Genomic DNA, 25,849 nt, shown 5'->3' with positions numbered 1-25,849 from the left:
GACCCAAGTAGTGAACAAAAAGGGTGCCCGAGGGGGCAGCAAAAGAGGGGGGACCTGAACACAAAAATCAGGGACAATATTCCACGTTCTGCACAGGATGGAAAACCTCTGACAGCTCTGAGCAACACTTCCATGGTGACAATGACACAGGGTGGCTCCAAAATGCAAACCACAGCAGCATGCACACCTGGCTAAAGCTGGCATCCCAGGGGATCTCTGGGGCTGAAAGGATGGAATTTGGATTCTTCTACTGACTTGAGTGTCCTACTCCTTTCTTCTTGTTGTTGCTCCATGAGGCAATGTGCCAATTAACACCATAATTAAAAAAATTAATTATTTTCTTTTCAGAACTTCCAGAGTCCACTGCATGTTTGCAAAATCCCAAAGCTGGGGCTGGATCTTCTCTTGGCTTCCCCCCCTCCCAAACTCTGATCCACTGCAGAAGTTGCCAGTGCAAAAGCCCCTTTCTGTGCATGCAAACACACATTTTTAAATTTGTGCAATTTGAGGGTTCCCTTGAAAACTCCTGAATAAAAGCCCCAAACTCCTTGGCAGCGGGGCTGGAAACCATTCAGACAGAAGGGGAGATCAAGTGTAAATGACAGCTGAATGAAATAAAAAACCCCAGAACTGCAGCTTTTATTAGGCAGCTTTACAGTGTCTCGTGTACAGAACATTGCACAGCTCCACCTTCACTCTCCTGGAGGGATCTGGTGCCTCCCAGGGCAGAACCACCAAGTACAGAACAACTGCTGAGTTTGGACCAAAATAAACAGAGGATGGAGCCTGGTTCCTGATCAACACCCAAATTACCACGAGCAGCTTGCAGCAGGCTCTGTAATGAGCTTTGATACAGAAGCTGGATGACAGTGAAGGGGGGAAAAAATAGTTTAAACCATCAAGTTTCCTCTTGAAATGTCTTTTCCCAAGGCACTGTGAACAAGACTGTTTAGCAATTCTCCATGACTAAAAAACACCAATGGGGATATAAATATTTCACACAACAACCACCATCACATCATCAGCTATTCTTTATTCCTTCCCTTAAACAACGCCCCTGGAATTTGTTTGGTCCTTTGAGGGGGGAAAATCAAATTATCTTCTGCAACATCCACATGTTTGTATTCAATACATCTATAAATCAAAGCTTTGTTGGGTTGTTTAACCCTTTCACTGGGAAAACTGAAGGGTTTTCCTCACTGGATGAATCTGCAAATCCAATTTGATCATTAAATTAAAAACTGAGGCGAAAGGGTTCAAAACCAAGCAAAGCCCTGTGTTTTTTTTCAAGAGGAAACCATGCAAGAGTACATAAAAAGGCAAAATTGGCTACTTGAAAACCAAGAATTCTTTTTAATGCGTTGGCCAAGGAAAATAAATCGCAAAGTTCTGTGAGGTTTTCTAAAAATTTACAAGAAAAACCGATGGGCAGTTCTAGCCAATGCTCTTTTCTCCTGCTGGAAATGACAACAAACACAGTCCCACACGAAACAATTTCATCTTGACTGCAAGAGAGCCCTGGGGGCTCCTCCAGCCCCCGGGGCACAGGGAACCTTGGCATTCACTCATTTCTTCAGGGGCTGATAGACAGAGGCATTGGGGTCGAGTCCAGAGGGGCTGGGCTCCACGAATTTGGAAGAATAATGTGGGGACACAGGGCTCAGGGTGCTGGTGGCTGCAGTGTAGGTGATGCTGGGCATCACTGCCATCACCTCTGCGATCTTCTGTTTGAGGTCCTTGATCTCCTGATCCTTCTGCAGGATCTGCCCTGCAAACAGCAAAGCACAGCACTCAGAACCAGCCCAAAGCCTTCCTTTCCCCAGCTGACAGCCCTGAAATCGGCGCCTGTGCAGCTCTCAGCTGTGGCCAGAGCTGTGTTTGATTATCTCCAATTAGCACAGAACAAAACTCAACGCTCCCATTATCATTTTGCATTATTTGGAGTCACAGCTGCACCAGCCCCAAAGATTAATTCTATTTAACCTCATTTTTCTGCCTTCTTCCATTCCCCTTCTTCAAACTCCTCACAAAAGCCCAAGTAGGTTAATTTTCCAAACTGTCCCATTCCCATCATTTCTCTCTGATCTTTCACACCACCACCACAGCAATTCCTGAAACCAGGTGATGAAAAAACCCTCTGCTGAAACAAAACAAAACAATTGCTCCCTCTAATTAAATATTCCTGCAATCAAACAACCTTCTGCAGGGAAATTAAACTGGTGTTAAATGCAAAGTTATGGAATGTTGCTCCATGGTTTGCACAGCTGCACAAAGCCTGGGCTGGGTTTTGTGTTGGCTTTCTGCTCCCTCTGGTGGCATCACCAGCAGTGCCCACACTCCCCTCACCTGCTGAGAGTTAAAACAGGTTGGGTTCTCCCCAAATTTAGGTTTTATTTACTTGAGGAGTAATAAAATATTAATATGAGGATGACAGGACAGCACCTTAATAACAAGCTTAATTTAATTAATTTGCCTCTTTGAAAGAGAGAGTTCTTTCAGGGCTTTAAAAGATCTCCAGCTCCTTGTAATGGTTTATAACATGCAGAAAATAATAATGAATTAATTTAAACACCTATTTTAATGTTCATTATCAGTTTGATGGGCTGGGAAGGTCAGCTCAGATGGTTTAATTTCCACATTCCCAAAGCTGGAAATGCCAAATTCTCTCTGAGAAATTCCAGGATTGCCCCCAGTCTGTGTGGAATGGAAGCCCCCAGGTACCTTGGGCAATCTCCAGCTGCCTTTTTGCATCTCCCAGGGCAGAGAACAGGTCCAGCTTGATCCTGGTCTCTGCACTCAGGCTGTTCTCCAGGTGCTGGGTCTTGTCCTGCATGGCCGAGAGTGCCGACATCAGCACCTCGGTGTCCTTCTCGTTCTCCTTGTACTTCCTCAGCTCCTGCAGGGGAAACTGCGGTGAGAATGGCAGAAATGCCACCCTGGGGGCACAAATGTCACCTTGGGGGCAAAAAATGGCATCCTAGGGGCAAAAAACGTCACCTTGGGGGCAAAAAAATGGCATCCCAGGGGCAAAAATAAGGTCACCTTGGGGGAAAAAAATGTCACCCTGGGGGAAAAAAAATGCCATCCCAGGGGCAAAAAAATGTCACCCTGGGGGGACTTCACACAGCAGACAGACCCAGGAGTCTTTCCCCCTCCCCACACTGGGCCTGGCATTAATTAAAATGCTGGTTAATTAAGGGTACCTCCAGTAACCACCCTGCAAGTGATTAAAGCTGTGATTACAGCACCATTTTCTGTGGGCCTCAGCCCTCCACCCAAAAACCCCCAAATCCCTTTCCAAAAGGCAGCTGAGGCAGGCTGGGGTGTGGGAACATTTCCCTCAGGAAAAAGCTGGAATCACACAACTGCTCGTGTTGGAAAAGGCCTTTGAGAGCACCAAATCCAACTAAAATACATCCCCAAGTGCTACATCTGTACTTTTTTTTTTTTGGACACTTCCATCACTGGGCAGCCCCTTCCACTGCTTCACAACAACATGGAATAAGCTTTCCTAAAATCCAATCTAAATGGCTGATTAAAGGGATTGTTTGTATCCCACATTAAACCTCACTGTGCTGCAATGCCAGAAATTAAGGGAAGAGAAAAACAGGGAGCAATTATCCTGGCAACCTGTGGCTGGGGAAAAAAACACAAAAATATTCTATACCTTCAAATGGAGGGACAACAGTGCAAAGGAGAAAATACTAATGCCTGCAACAAAAAGCTTCTCTAACAGTTTGAAGATGCTTGTAAAATTAAAAAGCTTAATTAGAGCTGGGTTTAATTATCTGAAAGCCATGCTCAAACACTCCAGGGATAAGCCACACTTGTTGTCAAGGGTTTGGTAAATCCAGGGACAACGAGGCTGCACCTGAGATTGGGAAACGAGTCCACAGCAGCACCAGGTGGGTTTTGAAGAGGCATTAAAAATCCATTTTCATGCAGATTGTCAGTCTGAGCACATCTTTAGGACAGGAATAAGGGCACACATTTGAGCTCTTTAGCTGTAACAAACCCAACCCTGTTTGCTGCATATCTGCCACAAAGGATTTTCAATATTCAGGCGCTTTCACAAAAAAAAAAAACCAACCAAAAAACAAAACAAAACAAAACAAACCAAAAAAAAACAACAAAAAAAAAAAATCAAAAAACCAAAAACAAAAAAAAAAAAAACCAAAAAAAAACCAAACAAAAAACCAAAAAACAGCCTGGTCAGTGCTCCAGACTGCCCTGAATCAGCAACCTTTAGTGAAAAATATGATTTATTAAAATGAGACTGGCCACAGGCTCCTTGCATCAGGAAAAAAGTGCATTTGAGGGGGTTCTACCCTCAGCCTACACAGACCAGTGGGTTTGGGGGAAAAAATTCCCATTTGACCAACAGAATGGTTTGGATGGAGCTCTGGAGCCATGGAATGGTTTGGATGGAGCCCTGGCCCTGATCCTGCCCACCCTGGGGCAGGACGTGCAGGAGCTGCACTCCCTGGGCATTGCTCTGGTGCAGATCCAGGGATCTGGGAGGGCTGGGAGCTCTCCCTGCAGGCTGCCCTGAGCCCCTGGAGCTGTGGCATTACCTGAACTTTGATTTCCAGCTCTCTGATCTGATCCTCTTTCAGTTTGATGTCAATGGTTAGCTTCTTGCACTCTGTCTCCAGCTCGCGGATGCGATTCCGTAAGGTCTCGGTGCACTCCCCTCTGCAGGGAGACAACAGGTGAGATAACAGCAGGTGAGATAACAGCAGGTGAGATAACAGCAGGTGAGATAACAGCCAGCTAACTGCCCCTCCCCAGCTGCTTGCAGCATCAAAAATTAAAACAAAAACTGAAGCATGACAAGAAGCCAGCTTTGGTCTACTCAGCAAAGCGATTCCCCTCACAACAATGCAGAAGGTTACTCAGTGTCACACCTCGGGTGTTGGGAGATTTGGAATGTTGATTAAATATTCATCAATATTCCAACTGATTAGAGATTCATTCCTTTCTGGGGAGAGCAGAAAAGCAGGAATAATTCTTTTTGGACATTTGGAGCCCTGCAGGTTGAAGTGACCCCAAGTTGTGCTGCTGTGGCACTACAGAACCCCACTGTGCTGAGCCACTGCCCCAGCAGGAAAATTCCAGAATTATGTCACAATGTCACAAATCCTTGATTCCCACGTGAAAGGAGATGCTCCTTGGAGCAGGACACAACATCTCTGAGAGCACAATCCAAGAACAGCAGGTAACTTGGAGCACACTCATCTTTTACACATGTAAATGTCATGTGGGCACTGAGGCTCAGCTGCAGGGAAGACACCTCCCAGTCCTGCCTTGTTTTAACACAAACGAGCCTCTCAACGCAAATAAACTGGCTTTTTTTTTTTTAAATAAAAGATTTTTAAAAATAAAAGATCAAACACAGGCTCCTCCTTCCCACCCCAAAGCCCCCCAAGGGCAGACCACCTGGTAGCAGCAGCAAAGGCCACAGCTCGTGCAGCAGTTGCTTCTTCCAACTTCTTCCTTTTCTTTTCTTCCATTAATTGTTTTTCTACAAAGGTTCTTGCCTCCTGCTCTGCCTTTAGCTTCTTCTCCAGCTGGCTGATCATCTGTTTGTCTTTTTGTTTCATCTGTACAGCGTTGTGCAATCTGCAGGGGGACAGGAGACAGCTTAAAATCTGGCTGTATTTGCCTCCCATTTTAGGATTATTTAACACAAAAATCCCCCTTTACAGCCCCCAGGGCAGTGGCACGTACTTCTTATAAATGACAATACATTTGGCTTTATTTATATATTTGCATTTACCAGTTATTATTGATCACAAAGATTTTAATATAGCACAGTTTGTAATCCCTTTTAACTGCTTTTTAATATAGTATAATCTATCAACTAAAGTTTTCTTTATACCCTTCTAAAGTTTTGAGCCTGCTTTGCCTTCCTCCTAATCCCATCTCACAGCAAGAAATGAGTAAATAACTCTAGAGGGTACAGGGGTGTTTGGCCAACACTGGCCCCACCACATTAACTGGTGCAGAGAAATCTCCAATTGGCCAACCAAAAGCACGACACAAAATTGGTGTTTCTGCCTGCTTTGAACTGAAACTGACACAGTTATATATATTATATATATATATATATATATATAATTATTCCTTATTAAACTGTTAGAAATGGTAAAGAGTGAGTCTTGTTTCTGCCTTAGGCTGCAAGATGTGGCTGGGGCGTGTGTTTTGTTCCCATCTGTCAGAGCTGGGGCAGTTATCCTCTGTCCATTGGGAGTTTTCTTTATCTCTCCCACAACCAATCCTCCCTCCAGGAGACATCTCCTGTTAATGGGCCATTCATTATTAATTATCTTCTGTTCATGGCCAGTGAGTGTCACTGCACGGCTGAGAAAACTCCACCATCCCCCTGGGAGATGCTCCAGGGGGAGGAGCCCAGCATTCCTACCTGGATACAAGCTGAGATTTTGGGATACCACAGCAGCCTTTGCCCACTGCATTCCCAGAGGAGCAGCTTTTTCCTCCACTGCATTCCCAGTGGAGCAGCTTTCTGCCCCACTGCATTCCCAGAGGAGCAGCTTTCTGCCCCACTGCATTCCCAGAGGGAGCCCAGGCCCATCTCCAGCAGCCCTGGAGCTCCAGAGGAAAACTCCAGCCTTATCCAGGATCCTGCTCCAGCAGAAGCACAGCTGGCACTGCAGGAGGGCTGAGCCCCCATGGAATGGCACTGCTGCCAGCACCCTGCCCCACAGGCTGCCACCAACACTGTCAGTGTTGTTTTGCATTACTGCATTCTTACTTCTATCCTTACTTTAATTCCAAACAAACACCCGTTACTCCTGCTCCCACATCTCTGCCCGAGAGCCCCTCCATTTCCACATGCCAGTCATCCAGCAGGGAGGGGGGTCCCATTTCCACCTGAGGGGAGGCTCTGGCCCCCCTGGCAGGCAGCAGGGCGGGTGCCACCTACTTGTTCTGCAGCAGCTCGTTCTCCTGGCGCAGCTGGCCCATCTCGGCGCGCGCGCCGCGCTCGGCGGAGCTCAGCGAGCTCACCTGCCCACGCAGCTCCTGCTCCACCTGCCTGCTGGCCTGCAGGTCAGCCTTTAGCTTCTTGATGTCCTGCTCCAACCTGGTGGCACAAAGGACAGCAGCACGTTGGCTTTGCAGTTGTCTGTTGGCGTGTGCATGGCTGGCTTGGTGTGGCTATACTTCCTTTGGTAGAGTATAACCTGGCACTTTGTGTACAGCTTATTTGTGTGATAAATATATCTTAGAGGACAGCATAATATTAGAACAGGCATTTTAACATCCCACAGTCTCTTTTTCATGTTAACTAACTCAGAATAGTGTACAATAATGAGATGATTCCCCACATTTGTGGGCTATCTTACCTGGAAGATAACAGGGACAAAAACCAGAACACCTAGAGGAAGAATTTATTGACTCTGTTATCAGGGAGTGTAAAAACAACAGGATGGAGTGTAAAAAACAACAAGAAGAAATAAAATATACTGATCTAATGACCAGTCAAAGATTAAAACCAAGCAAGAAAATCCCTGAAACATCTCAACTCACAAGAATGTTTGAATAATGTATAAAACTCATGAATATGCATGTACCAGTACTGTAATGGAACAGGATATATGGAATATTGTTTTACCCTAACGGTGAGTTTTCGTGCCCATCACCAAAAACACCCCAGAGCTGGATATTTGTCCCTTTTCATCCCTTATTAAACTTTTAAAAATTCTAAAGAGTGAACTTTGTTTCTCACACTGGCAAAGACAATTCCAAAGGACACTCTCAGCTTCCTGCCCCCTCACCCCAAGGCTCAGGCACGTTCCATAAAAACAGCAGAACCAACCTCGCACCATCTGCATCTGCCAAACCCTCAAACCTTCAGCCTCCTAACAATCAACTCTCACAATTCTCTGATTGTGTCCTTGCTAAATAACCAGCTTTTATGTAACTCCATGTAGAGGCACACACACCTCGGAGCCTCCCACAGGAATTCACTGCCGTGCACTGTCAAGTGCTGCAACAAATCCTATGGAATTACATTTCCCCTGAAGTCTGAGAAGCTCTAAAGCAGGACAGAGCCACACACAAACAGGTTCCATTCTGTCCACAAATGCTGGGTTTGATTTGCTAGCCAGAGCTGAGCTGTGAATTGTCACCTCAACATGTTGGTATTTTCTTGCAGCACATGATGTGCATGCTGAGCAAGAGGATGTGTTAAGTCATCCGCAGCTCAGGAGTCAGTAAATTTAGTTTTAATTGCTCTTGAACAGAGACCATCTGCTCTACACTTGAAATTGTAGCTTTGGAAAGTTCTTGAAGATTCATGTAATCTTTTTAATTAAAATATTGTTAAATAAAACACACATTTCGGAGGAGAGGCACTCAGCTCACTTTGATTTTCCCCCCACAAATAAGGTTATTGATTTTTAGAATAAAAACACATCACAGGTGAATAATCAACCTTTCTAAACTCTGTCACACACTTATTGAAAGCAAATACACCCCAGCCATTCTCACACAATCCTCCTTTGCTCTGCCAGCTATTGATTTGAGAGTTTTTAAGCGTCCATAAAGAAGATGAAGGTGGTTTTATTTCCTAGGCTTCCATTCTGAATTAGTGGCAGTGGCACATTAAGACCAGGAGAACAATCACAAAAGCAAGAAAGAGCTGCCCTTCGTGACACTCAGCAGTGCAGATGAATGGCTGCAGCTTTCTGGTTTCTTAATGAAACATTTTTGGGCTTCAGGGCAGGGAAATCTCAGCCAAAAAGGCACTGAGAGATGAGCAGGGAGAACATCCTGTGCCCCTGACTGCAGAGGGGAAGTGTGGGATCACCAGGGCTGTGGAAATCCAGGGAAGTGGGTCTGTAACAGCTCAAACAGCCCAGAGAGATGAGAGAGGGAATGAGGAGCCAGGAGCAGCCCCCAGAGGAGGCTGGGACACCTCAGACCACTCCAGTGTCAGCCCCCTCCTGCCTCAGCTGCCTCTCCAGGGCTATGGAAGTGCCCTCCTGGGAAGATGAATTCCTTCAGTGCTCTAAAAATGGGCAAAAGCACCCTCAAACAGGGAAAAAAAAAAAAATCAACTTACAGGCAAATAGTAACAGCACAAAGCAAATAGCCACCTCAAAGGGAAGTGCATAAATCACTTTAACACCTGGTGCTCTGCTGAGGGAAAGAATTTGCAAACCTGACCAAGTATTCCAACCTCAGCCCCCAAATGGGAACAGCAGCAGCTAGCTTTAGGTGAGTGGTGCCACCTTGTGCAGTGTTAAACGATGGACAGGGCAGCTGTTGGGCCAAGAAATCAGAGTTTCACTTCATCTGGCAAAAAGCAGCAGCTCAGTGTTTTAGAGAGAAGAAATATTTTAATTAAAGAGAGTAGAAGCTGTAGAACCACTACCAGATTGGGTGTGCAAACAGCTGATTGGTTTCAATCCAGGTTTTCATAAATAGGTGGGGAAATGCTGTTTCAATAGAGGAATGCACCTGAATCCCACTTTACACGGACCCAGAAATAATTTCAACATCCATGGCTACAGTGAAGCCATAACTGAAGATAAGAGCTGTAAATAGCTTTTACCTGTAGCTCAGACTGTGCCAAACTCACATACCCCAGGATTTATTTTGGGTATTGAGTATTCCAGGAAAAGAAGCCCTGAGCAGATAAAGCCTGAACAGCTCAGAGGTGCTGGCACAGGACAGGCTGAATTTGTATTTTTTGGCAATGTGAGCTCGGGGCTGCGCAGCCATCTGGCTGGTGGCATTCCTGCACCTGAGTGCTCCCAGGGTTGCTCCAGACTGGGCTGGAACAAAGCTGCAGGATCCCTTCGGAGCAGACAGAGCCAGCCCTGCAGCAGAGATGAGGCCACAGGCACAGCTCTTCCTGCTCTGGGTATGGAATTTGTGGGGTCAGGGCTCAGGGAGGGTGGAACATCCACGAGACATCACCCCAAAGGGGCCGGGTAAAAAATTAACACAGAAAATTCCTCTCTGCGCAGTCAATGCCATACAAAACCACTGGAAATTGCTTTATCAGTGGGCTTGTTTGGAATGAGGTTTTACAGTAAGATTTTAGCAGGTTTTAATTACCCCTTTTCATTACATTGAAGGATTTGCTGCAGCTTTAAACAGCAGAACAGAGAATATCTGTTTTCTGCCAATTACAGAGCAAATGCAGGCTCCTCTCTCCCAAGAACGAGAGGAAGATCACAATCCATCATCATGCAAAGGCTTCCTGGGTGGCTTCTCTCCCAGAGCTGCCCCAATTAGGCAGACACAAGTTCATTAAGAAGGAGAAAACAAGAGGGGAGTTACTCCTCAGACCCACAGGTGCTCCCTGCACTGTCACAGAGGTCACCTCTCCCATAAGGACATTAACACCACCCAAAAATAAAAGCACATCAGGGCAAACCAACACAAAGGCATAAAAAATCCTCAGCTCTGGCATAAAAAAATCCCTGCTGCAAGCAGGGAGCAGTGCAGGGAGCAATGCAGGGGAGCAGGGCTGGCCTCCTCCCCTCTGGAACAGCCTGCACTGGTGTTACAATGATAAATGACCCCTAAACCAGCAGTTTTCACATTATTGTTATTCTTACTCTGATTTCATTTGCTGCTTAAGTCACTTATTTCCTGGCTTACTGGAGAAAATTATTTACAGAGGAGGGGGAGCAAAGGAAACCCGAGTTCTGGAAGGTGTTTTTCCCTGCTGCTACACACAGCAGCACTCACTCTGACACAGAGCTGCTTTTAAATGAGGCTTTAGTTGCAGATTGCGTTGTGCTGTTTATACAAGCGAGGTCAATTCCTTCAGTTTGTCATTGCTAACTGCAGATTTACCCATTTCCTTTGCTGAGCACCACCTCCTGCCATTCCTGGTGAGGAGAATATATCAGGGATCACCTTGGAGAGGGAGCATTTTCCCAAATGCCTCGGGGGAGATTGATGGATAATTACCTGAAGATAATTCAGATTTAATGCTCCCCAGCATCGATGTCTGGGTGCTCAGTTTACTCCATCCCATAATCACCTCGCAATTGCACACAAATGAAACACAGCTTATATAAAAATGCTCGTTTTGAAGTACCCACAAGGCCCTGAGATGCTCTCCAAAAGCCCCAGCTCTGCCTGGCACAAGCAGCCCCTGCAGTGAAGCTGTTCCTTCTGTGCCTCTGCAGCCCCGAGCTGCCCCTGCTGGGACTGACAGCTCTCCCTGCACCCCCCAAAATCCAGGAATTCCCAAAGCCAGGAGCCTCCTTTCCCTGCTGGGACTGACAGCTCTCCCTGCACCCCCCAAAATCCAGGAATCCCCAAAGTCAGGAGCCTCCTTTCCCTGCTGGGACTGACAGCTCTCCCTGCACCCCCCAAAATCCAGGAATCCCCAAAGTCAGGAGCCTGCTTTCCCTGCTGCAGACTTCTCCCAGCAGCTGCCATTTCCAAAGGCTGCTCTGCTCCTGAGCTCTCTGCTGCCTTGGGAAGGGGCTGCAGGAGGGATTGGCTCCCACACTGCTCATTTACATTCCCAATCCTGATTTTCAGTTCTGTGCTTGCCTTCCTGGGGCAGGAAACCTTGGCCATCACCCCCCTGCATGTGACACAGGAAACCTGCTGCTGCTTTAATGCCATTCCAGGCAGGGGGGGGTGAGCAAGAGGCAGCAGCCCCTCTCTGCCCATCAGTGATGTCACCAAATTTCACAATATTAGCACCAAATGGCCACAATTTCACATTAAAATCTCCCAGTCTGCCTCTGCAGGTAACACCATTTTAGGAAAGTAAAATTAGCTGTGGCAGAGCAGCTTTTGCTTCACCAAGAATTTTCCCAGTCCAACTGCCAGAAGATGTCCTCGTTATCTGTGAGAATAATTAGTACATGAGACAGCTTGTTCATCACCTCGTGTGCCAAAGGCAGGACCTCTGTGGATAGAGACAGTTCTGCCAAGCTGCACTGCCAGGTTTTTTGTGTGGTTTTAGTGCAGGGATTTTTAAGGGTGCTGAAAGGCAGAGGCAGGTCATGGGTTTTGCAGTGTAATGTGCAATAAACAACAAAAAAATAATTCTGCAGCAATTACAGCTTGGACTTGTTCCATACATTGAGGCTGTAAATCTGTTTCACCTCAGAAATGGCAGTGAAATGGTAGAAGAAATGAATCTGCTGTGCACCTCCTGACAAACAGCAAAGTGCAAAGGGACACCAGGCTGATCCCAAATGGGTCCAGAGAGCTGGGGAAGAAGCATCAGATCACAGAGGTTCCCTGATGAAGGGCTTGACAAGCTCCAGCAGATTCCAGCACCCTCAGGAGATGTCTCAGAAAACCCAAGAGGTTCCTGAGCCTCTGGGACTCCTCAGCTCTGGCCAGCAAGAATGGAACAATGCCCAAGGATGGGTATCAGGAAGTTCCTCTCAACAAAACCAAGCACTCAGGCCCTGACATTCCACCAGGCAGAGAAAAAGAAAAGCTTAGCTTCAAATATATAAAATATATAAACCTTAACTAACAGGACCCTTCCAGATAGATCACATCAAATATTTCAAAGTTAACAACCCTGTAAAACTCCTGGCCCCCAAAACCCCCTGATCTTGACTGTCTCCAGCCCTGCTAATCCCAAGTCCAAGCAGAAAGAATATTTCACATTTGCTCCTGGTTACTCAGCCCAGGGCCATCATCTGTGGACACAAAAGGAAAGCAGCTCGGGTCTGCCATCCTGCTGAGAGGCTGCTGGACACCCAGCTAGAAAAAGCAGCTTTATTTGGAAGCTGAGCAGATCTGAGCTGAGTCTGAACAAATGCAGGACTTCACTCAGCCCTTTTCAGGCTCCAGCAGCAGAGCAGACTGAAAGTTTAATAACAGGAATGAGTAACACTCCTGGAAGTGGAAAAAATGATGAACAAATGCCTGGAACTCCAGGGATGGGATAATTGACAAGGTTAAAATAGAAAAGCACCATGAATTTTTAAATGTAAGTGCATCCATCCCATCCAATTTGTCAGGTGAGTTTATGCTCCCACTGGTGTGCGAGTTACACAGCCAGGCTGAGCAGAAACAGGATTTCATCAATGACTCCAGGCAGCAGCTGGAGCAGGGTGCTGGGGTTTGGTGCTCCTGGGCTGCCTGCACAGGGACATCAGGGACAAGAAACAGCTCCAGGGATTTGTGGCACAACTCCACACCCACACATCCCAAAAGCACTTGTCTGAAGAAGTTCCATTCCCTCTCAGGGCAGAGTAAGGCCCTTTCAGAGTACAGCTGTGTTCTGTGTCCCTCCCCAGAGAGTTCCAGGAGCTGCAATTCCCTCAGGACACCATCTGTTTTGTTGCAGACTCATTTCTGTGGTCCATGTTCTGTGACCACCTGCTCCAAGCTCCCACATAAGGATTTAAAGAGGAAATTGAAGCTTTAAACACAGCAGGTTTAACTCTGAATCCCTGTCCCAGGCACACAATTCTCAGGCTGGCAGCTCATTCCTTCCCTTCTCTCTGCTCAGGGCTTAGGAATGTTTGGAACTGCAGCAAACTGAGCTGACCCTTCTGTCCCTCAAAGAGGGAGCAAACAAAGCCTATGAAGAGTGCAGAGCTGCCAGCTGAGGAAGGGAACACCCAGCCAGGCCTGGCCAGGGGCTGGAGCAGCTCTGCTGAAGGCAGAGCCATGTGCAGCCCATCAGTCCTGTCACACATCAGCCTCACTGGCTGCTCTCTGATTTGCCTCACACAGGCTCTCTACAGACATTAGGTATCAATTAGTCTAGGTTTTTAATTGGCAGGGGTATGTCAATCAGGACATACACACAGAGTGATTATCAGAGGAGAAAATAATATTTCCATTGAAGTAATTGTGTTCCCACAGCACAAATTCTCTGAGATAAAAGCCCAATTATCAAAGGTACCTGCAGGGAAAACAAGTCTGATCTGCCAATTAAGCTGGCCAACACTGATTTGGTGGAATAAGGAATAAGAGACACGAGCCAGGTGGAAAATGCTGGAGAAGGGCAGAATTGTGGAACAGTCTTTGTTCCACACATCTCTCCATGCACAGTCACACCACTTTCCTCACTGGTGCTTTTCCTGGCAGCACATGACAACACCATCTGTCCCAGGGTGAGCCACTGCACCTCACACACCCAGCTCCCTCTGAACTTCCCAGGAGCAGATGCAAAGCTGGGACTTTTCCATGCTGACAGATTCCAGGGCTGTGCCTGCACAGGGCTGTGAGCAGAGCTGAACTCAGCTCCACGCCAGCCCTGGCTCTGCACTCCCTGCCTCCACGCTTGGAATTAGGGATTAAAGCAAAAGCCAAACACTTCAAAGGAAAAACAAAACCAAACCACCTGCTCAGGCACCAAGAAACCCCAGTGAACTCCCTGGAGAGGCAGAGGTCGCTCCACAGAAGAGCTGTCAGGGACAGATGAGCTGATTTTCTCATGTTTACCTCCTGCCTTCCACCAGAGTATTTCTGGTGCCTCACAACAGAGCTGTGAGGTAGGGGAGCAGCAGATCCTGAGCCAGAAATGAAGCAATCTGCTCCAGGCTGCATAGCAAACAACAACCAGGAACACAGCTCCACACATCTCCTGGAGATCTTATCCCACTACTGCACGATTCTGGCTTCTCTAGGTGATCATAAATGACATTTTCCTAATAAAAAGCAAATGAAGCCCCTGAGTCCTGATGGACCAAGGGAGGATGAGACAAGGCTCAGGTCCAACTTACCTTACCAGTGCATCTGGTTTGCTTAGCTGGTTATTAGGAATACAGTTTTCCATTAAGTCCTTATGTGTGCTCGGGCTCTTGCTGGCACATTTCTGTTTTTTCTCATTTTTAGAGGATGAGGAGGGGATGCTCCCATTGCTTGCACTGTGGCTGCGGGGTGAGGAGTTCACAACCCCGCTGACATTTTTGTAATTTTTGGACGAGGCAGTGCATGAGTCCTCTTTCAAGAGGTTTTCTGTACTTCCTACAAGATCATTATTTAATCTTTTACTATTGATATGGTTTTCCATATATTCAATTTCTTGTATTTTAGAGTCTACAGGTTGCAAAATGTTGTTGTTTATTCCAAGGTTGTGTTTCTTTGCATCCTTGTCCTTTTCTTTCCCTTTTTCTCGATATTCCAGCTCTGGCAACGTTGCAGAGATTTTTTTATTGGCTGGAATTCCTCCATTGTGCTGCAGGAGTATTGAGGAATCCATATCAGATAATCCTTTGGCTGCTGCAACAACAAAGTGGAAAAAAAACACCTTAGTTCATTAAATCCATCAATACCGTGCCACAGAAAGAAAAATCATTATGGACACACCCATCATTCCTGCAGGAAACAATCAGTATTGGAGACTCTCTAGAAAAGAGAATCCAAAGTCACCTATTTTAAGGCTTTTTGCCTCATTCCAGACAGGAAAGAGGGATTTAATAATAAATACTAGAGCTTCACACAACACTGACTGACCAGATTGATGCAGCTGCTAATGAAGAACTGAGCAGAGGGGCCATAATTCCCCTTTCCTGTCACATTAACCCCTCCAAACTGATTTCACTTCTGCCCCTCTGAGCTCACCACACTCCCACCAAACTAAGCCAGGCTGGAGCAGCTCCTCCTCAGCACGTCTGGGCTTTGTTTTTCCTTGGAAGAGCAGAGAACAGAGCACACATGAAGGAATTACTTGCCTTCCTCTGCCTCCCTCTCTTGCCTTTGCAGCATCTGCTGCTCTGGGGGCAGTGCCTGCTGCAGGAGCTGCATGTAGAACTCGTTCTCCTTCTGCACCTCCTTCTGCTTCCTCAAACGCATCTTGTAGCTGACGTAACTTTTAAAGCCAAAGCCCAAAGTCACAACAGGGTAGCCAATGCTAAGGAGGAAAAGAAAAGCAATATTATGAGTCAAACTACAGCCATGATAGCAAATTAATCAAGTATAGATACAATTCATATACACTTATTCAAATATATATATGAGAACTTCCACAGGAACTGATTTATGAAGTGGGTTTCGCTGTTCTACAGGAGTTCTCAAGAAATGCTTGGAATATCCATACTGCAAATTCCTCCCAGCACAGAAAGGTGGCACTGGGTCCTTGTTTACACACATTTCTCATGGAACATTTCATGGCAGAAGTGTGAGGGGAAAACTCAACAGCCAAGGCCTGAACCCAAAGAAAAAGCCCTGATTATTCATTTTCCTGGTGGAATAAAGGTTAATAGGAAAAGGACAGAGAAGCACTTACCAGTGTGCTGCAAATGGACGACAAAGGTCCACATGGAAGTTTTTTAAATCTTTAAATCTGATGGCTGCTTCAATATAAACAAAAAGTATCCACAGTGATACTGTTGGTAAGCACACACCTCTTTCTGTGGAGGGAAGGGAAACAGAGGCACCTCAGGGACAGAGTACAGGCAGCAAGGATTTGAAAGTTATTTTTAAAACATTTCAGGAGTCTGAGGAAATAAACCTTAAAGATTTCACCTAAAAAGATCATAACTCTAAAAAAAAAAAAAAGGAAAAAAGAAGAAAAGAAGCAAGTTCCCACCAACTTGGATGCTTGGATGAGCACTGAAAATGAGTAATTCCTCAAGTTGTCATGAATTAAAATATTAAATCAGCTCAACAGCTACAGCTCAAACTGGCCCATCAGGTTCTTCCTTCTAAGCATCAATGCTGAACAACTTCAGATAAGGTTTAACACATTAATATAGCTCCAAAAATAACCCCAGATCCTGCAGGTATTTGAAATTGGGCAGCAAGTGGCTCACAGCATCTGCCATCAGCTCCCACACTGCTGTTATTAGCAGTGACTAAGTTGTCACAGAGCTGAAGGAGGGATGATCCACAGCACCCTGCAAACCCCTGGGATCAAGGCTGGCACAAAATGTCCCACAAACCCCAAATCCCAGGAATCTGGGTAGTGAAAAGTTACCCCTAAAAAAAAATTTAATTACATTTGATTCCTAAAATGTTTTGATTGAGGGAAGGAACTAAACCACCTCCCCCAGCTCCACTGCTTCATCCAGAGCCAGGGATTTATGAGAACAAACTCAGGGAGAAAAGGGCAGCAGAGGGGGACAAGAATTCTCCAAGGAAGCCTCAAACTGTTAGGGCAGCCTCTAGTATCTCCAGCTCAGAAACTGCATCCAGCTGACACAAAGCTTTGCTAAAACAGAATTAAACTCACTGAAATAACTGGTATTTGAACATTGTTAACTTTAATTATCAGCACACCAATTGAGTGTGGAGGAACAGAGCACTGTCACAAACTTGTCCTGTGTGCTCTGTAATTGTTGAATCACTGCAGGAGGAGTTTTAAAGTCAGGAATTTAATTTTCTTTTAACTGCTCTGGAATTCCTGTTTATTCTCCTCCAGTTCCTGCTTACTGGAGATGCATCCCAAGTGCAAAACAAAAAACCAAACCAAAATTCTTAACTCAAAAAAAACTACATTAAGTGAGGCAACAGCAGAGGGGTTTTGTTCCTAAAAGATGTGTGATACACACTGAGCCCTGGAAATTGTCAATAAAGAAGAGTTGGAAATAAAGACGTTATAAACGAGTCAGGAAGTTGTAAACCAAGAATAATGCCCACCTGTGTGCCACACATACTGTACCCACACATAGGTGCTGGCAGCAAAGAACAGCCACTGGATTGGGATGAAGAGCAGACAGATGATGTTGGAGGTGAATGCTACACACACAAAAAATACTGAGAAGGCCTGAAAGAAAGGAGGGAGGGGGATAAAGAAGAGGGTTTGGTTATTCCAAACCAAATATAGTTTTTTATGTATATTAAAATACATATAATACATTTTATATAAAATATTGAATAGCTATAATTTTATCACACACCAATATTTCTAATATTACATGTTTAAGTTAAATATATATAACATATTAAAATATATTTATATATACATTAAAATATTTTATATGGCTATATAAATATATATAGCCCTATATATAGATAGTATATGTCTGTGTATACTTTTATATATACACATATAAAAATATTTTCTTTAATATATAAAAATATTAGAAAGTCTATATAACAGGGTTTTCTTTAAAATAATACAGAAAGTCTTGCCTGTTTGCATATACATAAGGTTACATATAACTCTGATTAATGCAAACCCAGCTCAGGAGTTTAACCAATATTTCTCTGTGGTGAAATTAGGATAAATCTTTATTTCACTTCCACTCTCCATGGATAAAGCATGCATCAGAGAGAAGAGGTGGATCAGAGAGGAGGCTCCTGCTTCAGGAGGCTCTCAGTGCCACTGGCAGCTGGGCACAGTGGGGTTTTCCTGCCAAGGCTCTGCGCCCACTCACCAAGCCCTGGTATCGGAAGGAATCGTAAACGCTCCTGATGAAGAGCCAGAAGGGCCACAGGTACTCAAACCTGAACTCCAGCACAAAATCTGCCAGCAGCACCAGGGCCCACACCACCAGGAACTTCAGGTACAGGAAGGTGCTGGGGGGAAAGAAAAAGGACATTGCAGGTCAGCATTTCCAACTGAGAAACTGACTTTTTTTTTTTAATTAAAATATTCAGAATTAAAACTAAGGATAACTGTAATACATAGAAGGAAATGACAGCCAAAATAATTTTATAAAATAAGTTTAGGGGTTTTTTTTTTTATTATTATTCCATTACAGCTGGCCTGGCCTAATGAAGGTAACACTGAACTGCATTTATTTTTCCTCATAAACAGCAGGGTCACTGCTCATCAGCACCCATCTCCCTTTGCACTGTCACACAGTGAAATCCTGCCACAGGTAACTTCTCCCAGCTGCAATGTTCGTTTTCCAGTCCTCTCCTCCAGGAATTTTGGTGTTCCCCCATCTTCAGCAGGCTGCAGATGTTCCCTCATTTAACACAGACTGCAACACCAATAAACTGAGATGTATTTTAAGCCTACAGCGATTTAAAGTCTGTTTTGATACTGAGTTATCAGTGTTAGATTTGAAAACATCTCTATGGAGGCAAATGGATCCCTTAAAAACAAACAAAAGCCCAGAAAAATGGAAGCACGTGAGGCCTGAGACCAGCCTAACTTCTATTTTTAATTATTTCTGAGCCACATTCCCATGTTCTGAGTCCTGCATTTTGAACCACTGATGATCCTTCTTGGCAACAGAGCCTAAAAACATTTTGAGCTCATACCCAAGTAACACTTGAGGCATCAGCCCAATCCATTCTTCCAAAAAGGAAGCAAAACCCCTTTTCTCCCAAACCTACCACCCCAGATCTGTCACTCCAGCTCCCCAATACCTTGCTGCACTCTGTTGGGTAAAAAAAAAAAAAAAAAAAGAAGGAGGGGTTAAAAATACTTTTTTTCTCATTTAAATCGAATGCAAAGTTTCCTTTTAGTAACTTGTTTTCCCTCCTCTGCCACCCTGCCAGCACAAACAGCAGAACTTTGCCCTGGAATGTTCAGAGGGAGGTGCCAAGGGTTTGCACCCAGTGCCAGGCAGGGTCGAGTTTCTGCCCTGCTCGGGGCTTTTTTAGGAACTTGTTCAGAGCTTTGGGGAAGAGACAAAACACCAAATTTCCAGGGAAGGAGCTGGGTAGCAGCAGAGGTTTGGAAACGACTGAACTTGTGCAATTCTCACCCAGGTTCAGGTGCAGACCACAGGGCTGGGAAAACACTTGGATTTCTGGGGAGCCAGAGTGAATGGCATGTGCCTGAGAGTGCCCTTATCAACAGAACGGGCTGGGGGAAAATAAAGCAAAGGGCTCCAGGAAGCACTTCAGTGGAATGGAAACAAAATTAATGGCACACACTTAGAAAAGTTAAGGAAGTGCTGTTTTCAGTTCTGAGGGACCCAGCCCCAGTCACAAATTACTGCTCGAGAATGAAACTACAATGTGAGTACTGAAAAAACCCTCACACCCAACAAAATATCCCACACCAAAACCCAGCCAACCAAAACCCACCAAAACCCCATAAATGGTCACACTGTCCTGGTGGATTATGCTTCCACAGGCTGCCTTTCCCTGTTTATTTACAGTTTAGATCCTCACCAGAAATCTGTAAAAAGCAGCTGCATTCAGAGAATGTTTGACATTAAAGGTGACATTTGGGTCCAGACTCTGGAATTGCACCTGTGCAACTCCTCAGATCTGAGAAATTCTATCAAATCATCCCAGCCAGGAATTCCTTGCTCAGTTTGGTTGTGTTGTGGAACCTTTTCCTGGGTTACTCTCGTGGCTATTGTTTATTTTCCTGCCAGGAAAAAATTTTCCCAGCAAATGAGGGCTGTCAGGACTAATGCTGCTCAACCATGAAGTGCCACTCCAAGTGAAAGCATTTGCTGAACAAGAGTTCTGTAACACAGCCATTAAAGTGATTTCTGATATTAAATTCATATCAATCCAAGGGCCCTGCTGACACTTAGCACCTTCTAAAGTGGGATTGGAACAATGCAACACTTGTAAGGAGGTTTTGCCAACAGTATTAAAGAGCCTATTTCTCATTGTCTGAAGGGCTCCAAAGCCATTCAGAATTCCAGGGGTTCAGGAAAGTTTCAAAGTCTCAATCCTTGTGTTGGCCCCAGCAGGGAGGGAGCCCAAATCTCAGATTCTGCTGCCCCTGAGGTGCTGCACAGCCAGGTTTGTGTTCAGGCCAGCCCCCAGCCCAGCAGGGTGAGCTCACAGCTGAAACACATCCTCAGGAATTAAATCCCCTGGAAAATCTGTTTATTGCATGGGCTCAAATATATTCCACGAGGCCGACTGGAATTCTGAGGTGGATCCCAACACAGGGAAGATTCTTGCAGATAAATACCTAAAATCTGGGTTATCCAATTTCCTGACACATGTCAAAAAATCTGCCCTGGGTGACCTGGCAGAGGTTTAAGGCCAGGGCTTTCCCCATGAAACAGCATATGGCATCTAATCCTGGAGGGTGATAAAGGAGAAGGGAAGGATGGACACATCCATGCGAGGAGCAGGGCACAGGGCAGGGAGGAGCAGTGATTCCAGAGCTGCAATTTCTCTGAAAGGTCAATTGATGGCTAATGTACACTAAATAGAAAGATTTATTCATAACCCTGCAGTGCCTGTGCTCCCCCTTTGAATTTGCAAATAAATAATTTTCCTCCTTATTTGTCCTCCCCCTGCAAGTGCCAGATGCCATTTCCTTTTTTCCCCCCTCCTTTTTTTTTTCCTCTCTTGTTCTTTGTTCTCCTTTTACTGCCCTGCAGAAGCAGATCCTCTGCTGTAAGGTAAAAACACTGCCAAAAACCCCTAGAAAAAGACCCAATTCTGCACCCCAAACCCAAACTGGGGGTGGATTAAGCCTTAATTCTATCCCACTATTATCAGCAAGGCCCAAAAGGCTGGAAAGGCAATCCTGGCATGTTCCATTTGGCAGCCTGACTCATCCAAGACAATGGAGTGGGAGGCATCCTGAGGCTGGCAGGGTGCCAAGGGCACAGGTGAGCTTTAAAAAGGTGAATTTGAGCATTTGGGTGAAATCACCAAATTATTAACAACCCCCCACCTCAGGGTTACCCAGCAGCCACAACACCAGGGATGCTGAGTAGAGATTAGCAAATATTAAATCTATGTCTAAATAAACAAACAAACATATCTAAGATTATTATTAGTGGGCAGAAAAAGGGGAACACAGAGTTTGAAAGGCAGCAAAAATCACTGCTGGCATGTGAAACACCTGCCAGCTACAGGTTTGAAAAGGAAATGTAAAGAACCCCAGGGAAGCTCCCTGAGCCCTGATTCTGTGTCCAGTCAGGGCACAGGGAGTGTCCATCCCTGAGCTGGGGCAGGGCAGGAAAGGGAAAACCCTGCAGTGATGGCAGCCCAGGCAGGGGCAGACAATCAGCACCACAGGAGGCACTGCCAGCTCTGGGAATTCAGCTGCAAACCCCAAAATCCCCAAATCCCCTTCAGCTGCAGGGAGAGAGAGCCAGGGCAGAGGGGCTGGCATTCCCTGTGCCACCTGGGCTGGCACAGCAGAGCACATGAAATGTAGCACGAATTACACTGGAGCCCTGCACTGAAGTTCAAGTCATAAAAGGCAGCTCTGCTGCTTTGTTCCAGACCTCCAGGGCAGCTCCAGCAGAAAATGCTTTACCCTCTATAGGAAGCTGGTAAAAAAAAAGTGCCAGAATAAATTAGCAGGAGGAATCATTATGGATTTTCAAGAAAAGCCTAAAAAAGGCCACATTCCTGGAGGTAGTGCTGATGTTTTCCTTCCAGTTTATTTGGCTGTCAACAATCCAGTCCCTGGAATTCAGCCCTGTCAGGATTTGGGTGGCAGAGGGAACCAGGAGTATTTATGGGGTTGTAGCACCCAGGAATCCTGTCCTGTGCCACCAGGGCCACTTGGAGATGAGACAGCCTCTCCTGCCAGGCACCCACTTGGCTGCCAGCCCACGGAGTGCCTGGGATAAAGGGCAATTTACATCCCCAGCTAAAAAAATCCTGCCTCTGAAGGAACATGGACTATTTCAGGACTATTGTCAGGGAATCCATGAGACAGCATCCATCAGCTGATGTGACAGCACGAGTTAAAGCAGGGATGTGTGGAATTCATCTTGAAACTTCCCCAGCTAGGAAAGTGGGACCAAGCAGAGCCAAGACAAGCAATATCAGCAATGCAGCTGAAGGATTTTAGCCAGATTTGAACCAGATCAAAGATGAGGACTGGGAAGACTTGGGAACAAATAAACTTTAATTGCTTAACCGATGACAAGCTGCAATGAATACTTTTAATTAACAATTAAGGGTTTAGTGCATGCACACTGCCAAAGGTAGGAGATGTTAAATCACTTTAGCATTTTTAAACCGTTGCCATTGTTTTACATGGGAGAAGGCAAAATTTGCAATATAAGCTGTGGAAATCAGAGATCCTCCAACTCCTACCGAGAGTGTGGTGGGTTTGGAGATCTGTTGAAAGCAGTTATTTTAAATTATAATAGAGTTCTTTCCACAGATCCTGCAATACTTCTAAAGAGCATAAGTCAAATCATCAGCATTCAGAGAGATCATCCACATCTTTCAGTGCAGCCCAGGATTTTATATTTCTAACTCTGTTCTGTTTTTCTATCACTTCTTATAATCTGCTTCAGTTTTACAGGTGCAAGGAACTCTGCCACCAGAGCTTCCCTGCAGGACAATTCCTTCCTTGCTCTACCTGCTCCAAAACTCCTCATTTTCCCAGCCCTCACCCACCCCCCGTGTCTCAGTGACAGCTCTGCCCTGCTCACACTGCCAAGCTGAACAGGAGGCTTAATTTAAGATCAGGCTTAATTTAAAAAGCAAACAAAACAAAGAGTTAAGTATCACAATCCTGCTGTTTGCTCAGCCTGGCTGCTCTGCCCATAAACCCAGGATGCTTCCTCCTGATAACTGCATTTACTGGGTCTGTGTAAGCTGATGGGGACAATTAAGATAAAATGAATAAATAACTGCAGTAATTACAAGAATTTAGACAACTGTAGTTCTGTGAGACGTTACCTGTATGTGATCATTGAATTATGGAGTGAAGAGAATTTAAAAAAAAGAGAAAGATCCCAAATCCATGTAGAAGAACCTCCCTCTGCTTCGATTTCCAAAGGGAAAAGCCTTCCCACTATTTTCTGTGGGACAACAGTCTGAGGACATTGATTGTTTCTGTTTAGCAAAATGCCATGTGAAACAAAGGCTAAAAATCCCATTCCTGAGCCAAAGCATCCCAGGAGAAGCAAAGGCAGAGGTGCCTCAGCTGCTCAGAGACTCCAGCAGCTCTTCCTGCTGCACACACTCAGCTCCTGGAGCTCCTCTGAGCTTTCCCTGATGTCCCCTCCTTCTCTCACCCCACCTTCCCTGCCAGTCACCTCAAAGGCAAAGCATTTGGAATTACTTTTGAAATCAAGTTATAAGCAATTCCTTAGATATTTGAATTATTTTTCACTTTGAATAATAATTTCTACACGAGGGATGTTTTCTTTAGCATTCCAGGCATGGTTTTCCCAAAACTTGAAAGTCTAAAGCAAGAAGCTCTCTACTGTCACAGATTCACTACAAGTGGGGTAAGCAGCACAGTGGGACAATTTTATTCCTGTCACAGCTCCCCAGCAGCTGCTTCCCTCATGCAAAGTTAACATCTGAATTGTATGAGCTCGCTCAGGTTTCCAGGCACTGCATTCATCAACCCCACTGAACTAGAAACAGAAATGGGACAGCAGCACATTTACTACAGCTCTCACAAGCTTCAGAGCCTCTCCTGACCCAAACTCCTGCTGACTGAGAAATGCACAATTACTGCATGCCACACAGAATCTGCCACACTCGGGAGGCCAGAGCTCTGAAACACTCTTTACACAGCCTCACAACCGGGAACACAACTCCGCGTTCTGCCGCTGAGCACCTGGACAACACATCCCGATGGCCAGGACAGGCACATCCCAGCGCACCTCCCCTCAGCGCTGTGTGTGCTCCCTCCCTGCCCAGCTCAGGGCTGAGGGGCACCTGCGGTGTCCCAGCACACCGGGCCATCGCCCCTGCTCCGGGCACTCCCGAGCAGCCTCCTGCCGCCGCGGCTCTCACGGCTTCCCCCGCAGCCGAAACAACTCCGTGAGAGCCCGAGCGAGAGGAGCCGAGCCAGCAGCCCGGCTGTTCGACACCGCTGTGGCTGCCGCACCCCGGCGAGACGCAGCCGAGGCGGCAGCGGCCGCTCGGAGCTCCGACACCTCCGGCAGCGTCCAGCTGCGAGAGCCCGCCGGGAAACGCTCGCCAGGCGAGGCTCGGAGCTCCGGCACCGCCGGGGTGACACCGGGCGAAGGCCCCGGCGCTGGGCGCGCAGCCCAGCGGCGGCTCTGGCCGCTGCCTCCCGGCAGCACCTCGGCCAGCAGCACCCCCGGCCCCGCGGAGCCCCGGGGGCGCGGAGGGCCCGGGGCGGGGCAGCGCCTGAGGGGCGCCGGGGCGCCATGACGGTGACAGGGCCGGGGGGCGGCCGGGGGGCCCGGCGCCGCGAACCGCCCGCTCCCGGCGCCGCGGCGGCCGCTCGGTACCTGCCGTAGATGCCCTCGGTGATGCGGTTCCGCTTGAGCGGCCGCCGCAGTTTGCTGCAGTCCGCGCTCCGCCGCTTCATCCCGCCGGCCCGGCCCGGCCCGGCCCGCCCCGCTCACGGCAGCACCATCCGCCCCCGCGGGGGGTTCCCGAGCGCGGGGCTTTTTTTTTTTGGGTTATTTTGATTTTTTCCCCTTTTTTTTTCTTTTTTTTTTCCCCGGGAAACAAAGAAATAAAAATAATTCCTGGTCCGTCCCTCCCCGCCGTGTCCCCCCGCGCAGCCGCCGCGCAGCGCCCCGCCTCCCCGGTGATCACCAATCAAACGGTTGATCCCACCTGAGTGACAGCATGGCGGACCAATCAGCAGCCAGGAAATATAGACAGACGGTAGAATGGACCAATCGCATTGCAAGAAAGTTGAGCCCTCCTCGTGCCGTCGCGTGGCACGCCCTCCACTGTGAATGACGGCCCTGCAACCCAATCAGAGGGGATGATTTGTGATTGATGGCCTGTTAACCAATCAGCATGCAGATTTTGGTCTTCTCCCGCCTACTGTGCTGCGGGCTAGTTCCCGCCCCTTACGGTGACCGACAGCAAAACTACCCAATGGAGAAGAAACAGAGAAATAAAAGGACAGCTCAGCCATCCACTCGGAAACGGAAGAAGGAGGGCTCTGTTTCCTCTGTCACCGTAGCACCGAGGTGCCACCTCTCCCGCTTGATTGACAGCCTGGCTGGCAAATGGGCAGTTGGGGAAGGGGACACCACGTCTCAGGTGCAAAGTCAGGCAGTGACGGTTTGTGACGCCCCCACAGCGCGGCCTCCGCTGCCGCTCACCGGAGAGCAAAATAACCCTCGGCATGACG

At 46.7% G+C, this 25,849-nt stretch overlaps 1 protein-coding gene across 4 annotated transcripts; it reads right to left on the bottom strand.

The window, feature by feature from the left end:
- Positions 1–610: 610 nt before the first annotated feature.
- On the bottom strand, positions 611–25,845 carry MACO1 (macoilin 1). Of its 4 annotated transcripts, none has more exons than XM_053998499.1 (12): positions 25,588–25,845; positions 25,321–25,454; positions 18,300–18,441; positions 17,560–17,686; positions 16,208–16,331; positions 15,654–15,832; positions 14,703–15,201; positions 6,947–7,105; positions 5,440–5,622; positions 4,575–4,695; positions 2,722–2,896; positions 611–1,768 (listed from the first exon to the last, which is right to left on the bottom strand). In XM_053998499.1, the coding sequence occupies exons 1-12, from the start codon at positions 25,843–25,845 to the stop codon at positions 1,566–1,568; spliced, it is 2,304 nt and encodes a 767-aa protein (XP_053854474.1). In that variant the 3' UTR covers positions 611–1,565. The 4 variants fall into 4 exon arrangements, with proteins under 4 accessions (XP_053854474.1, XP_053854475.1, XP_053854476.1 ...); XM_053998500.1 differs by having other exon boundaries at positions 14,703–15,198; XM_053998501.1 differs by lacking the exons at positions 25,321–25,454; positions 25,588–25,845 and adding an exon at positions 24,987–25,275.
- Between the last annotated feature and the right edge of the window lie 4 nt (positions 25,846–25,849).

The sequence above is a fragment of the Vidua macroura genome, chromosome 25 (genome assembly GCF_024509145.1).
Source record: "Vidua macroura isolate BioBank_ID:100142 chromosome 25, ASM2450914v1, whole genome shotgun sequence".
Classification (NCBI taxonomy): Eukaryota; Metazoa; Chordata; class Aves; order Passeriformes; family Viduidae; genus Vidua; species Vidua macroura.
This window is presented reverse-complemented; position numbering and strand designations above follow the sequence as displayed.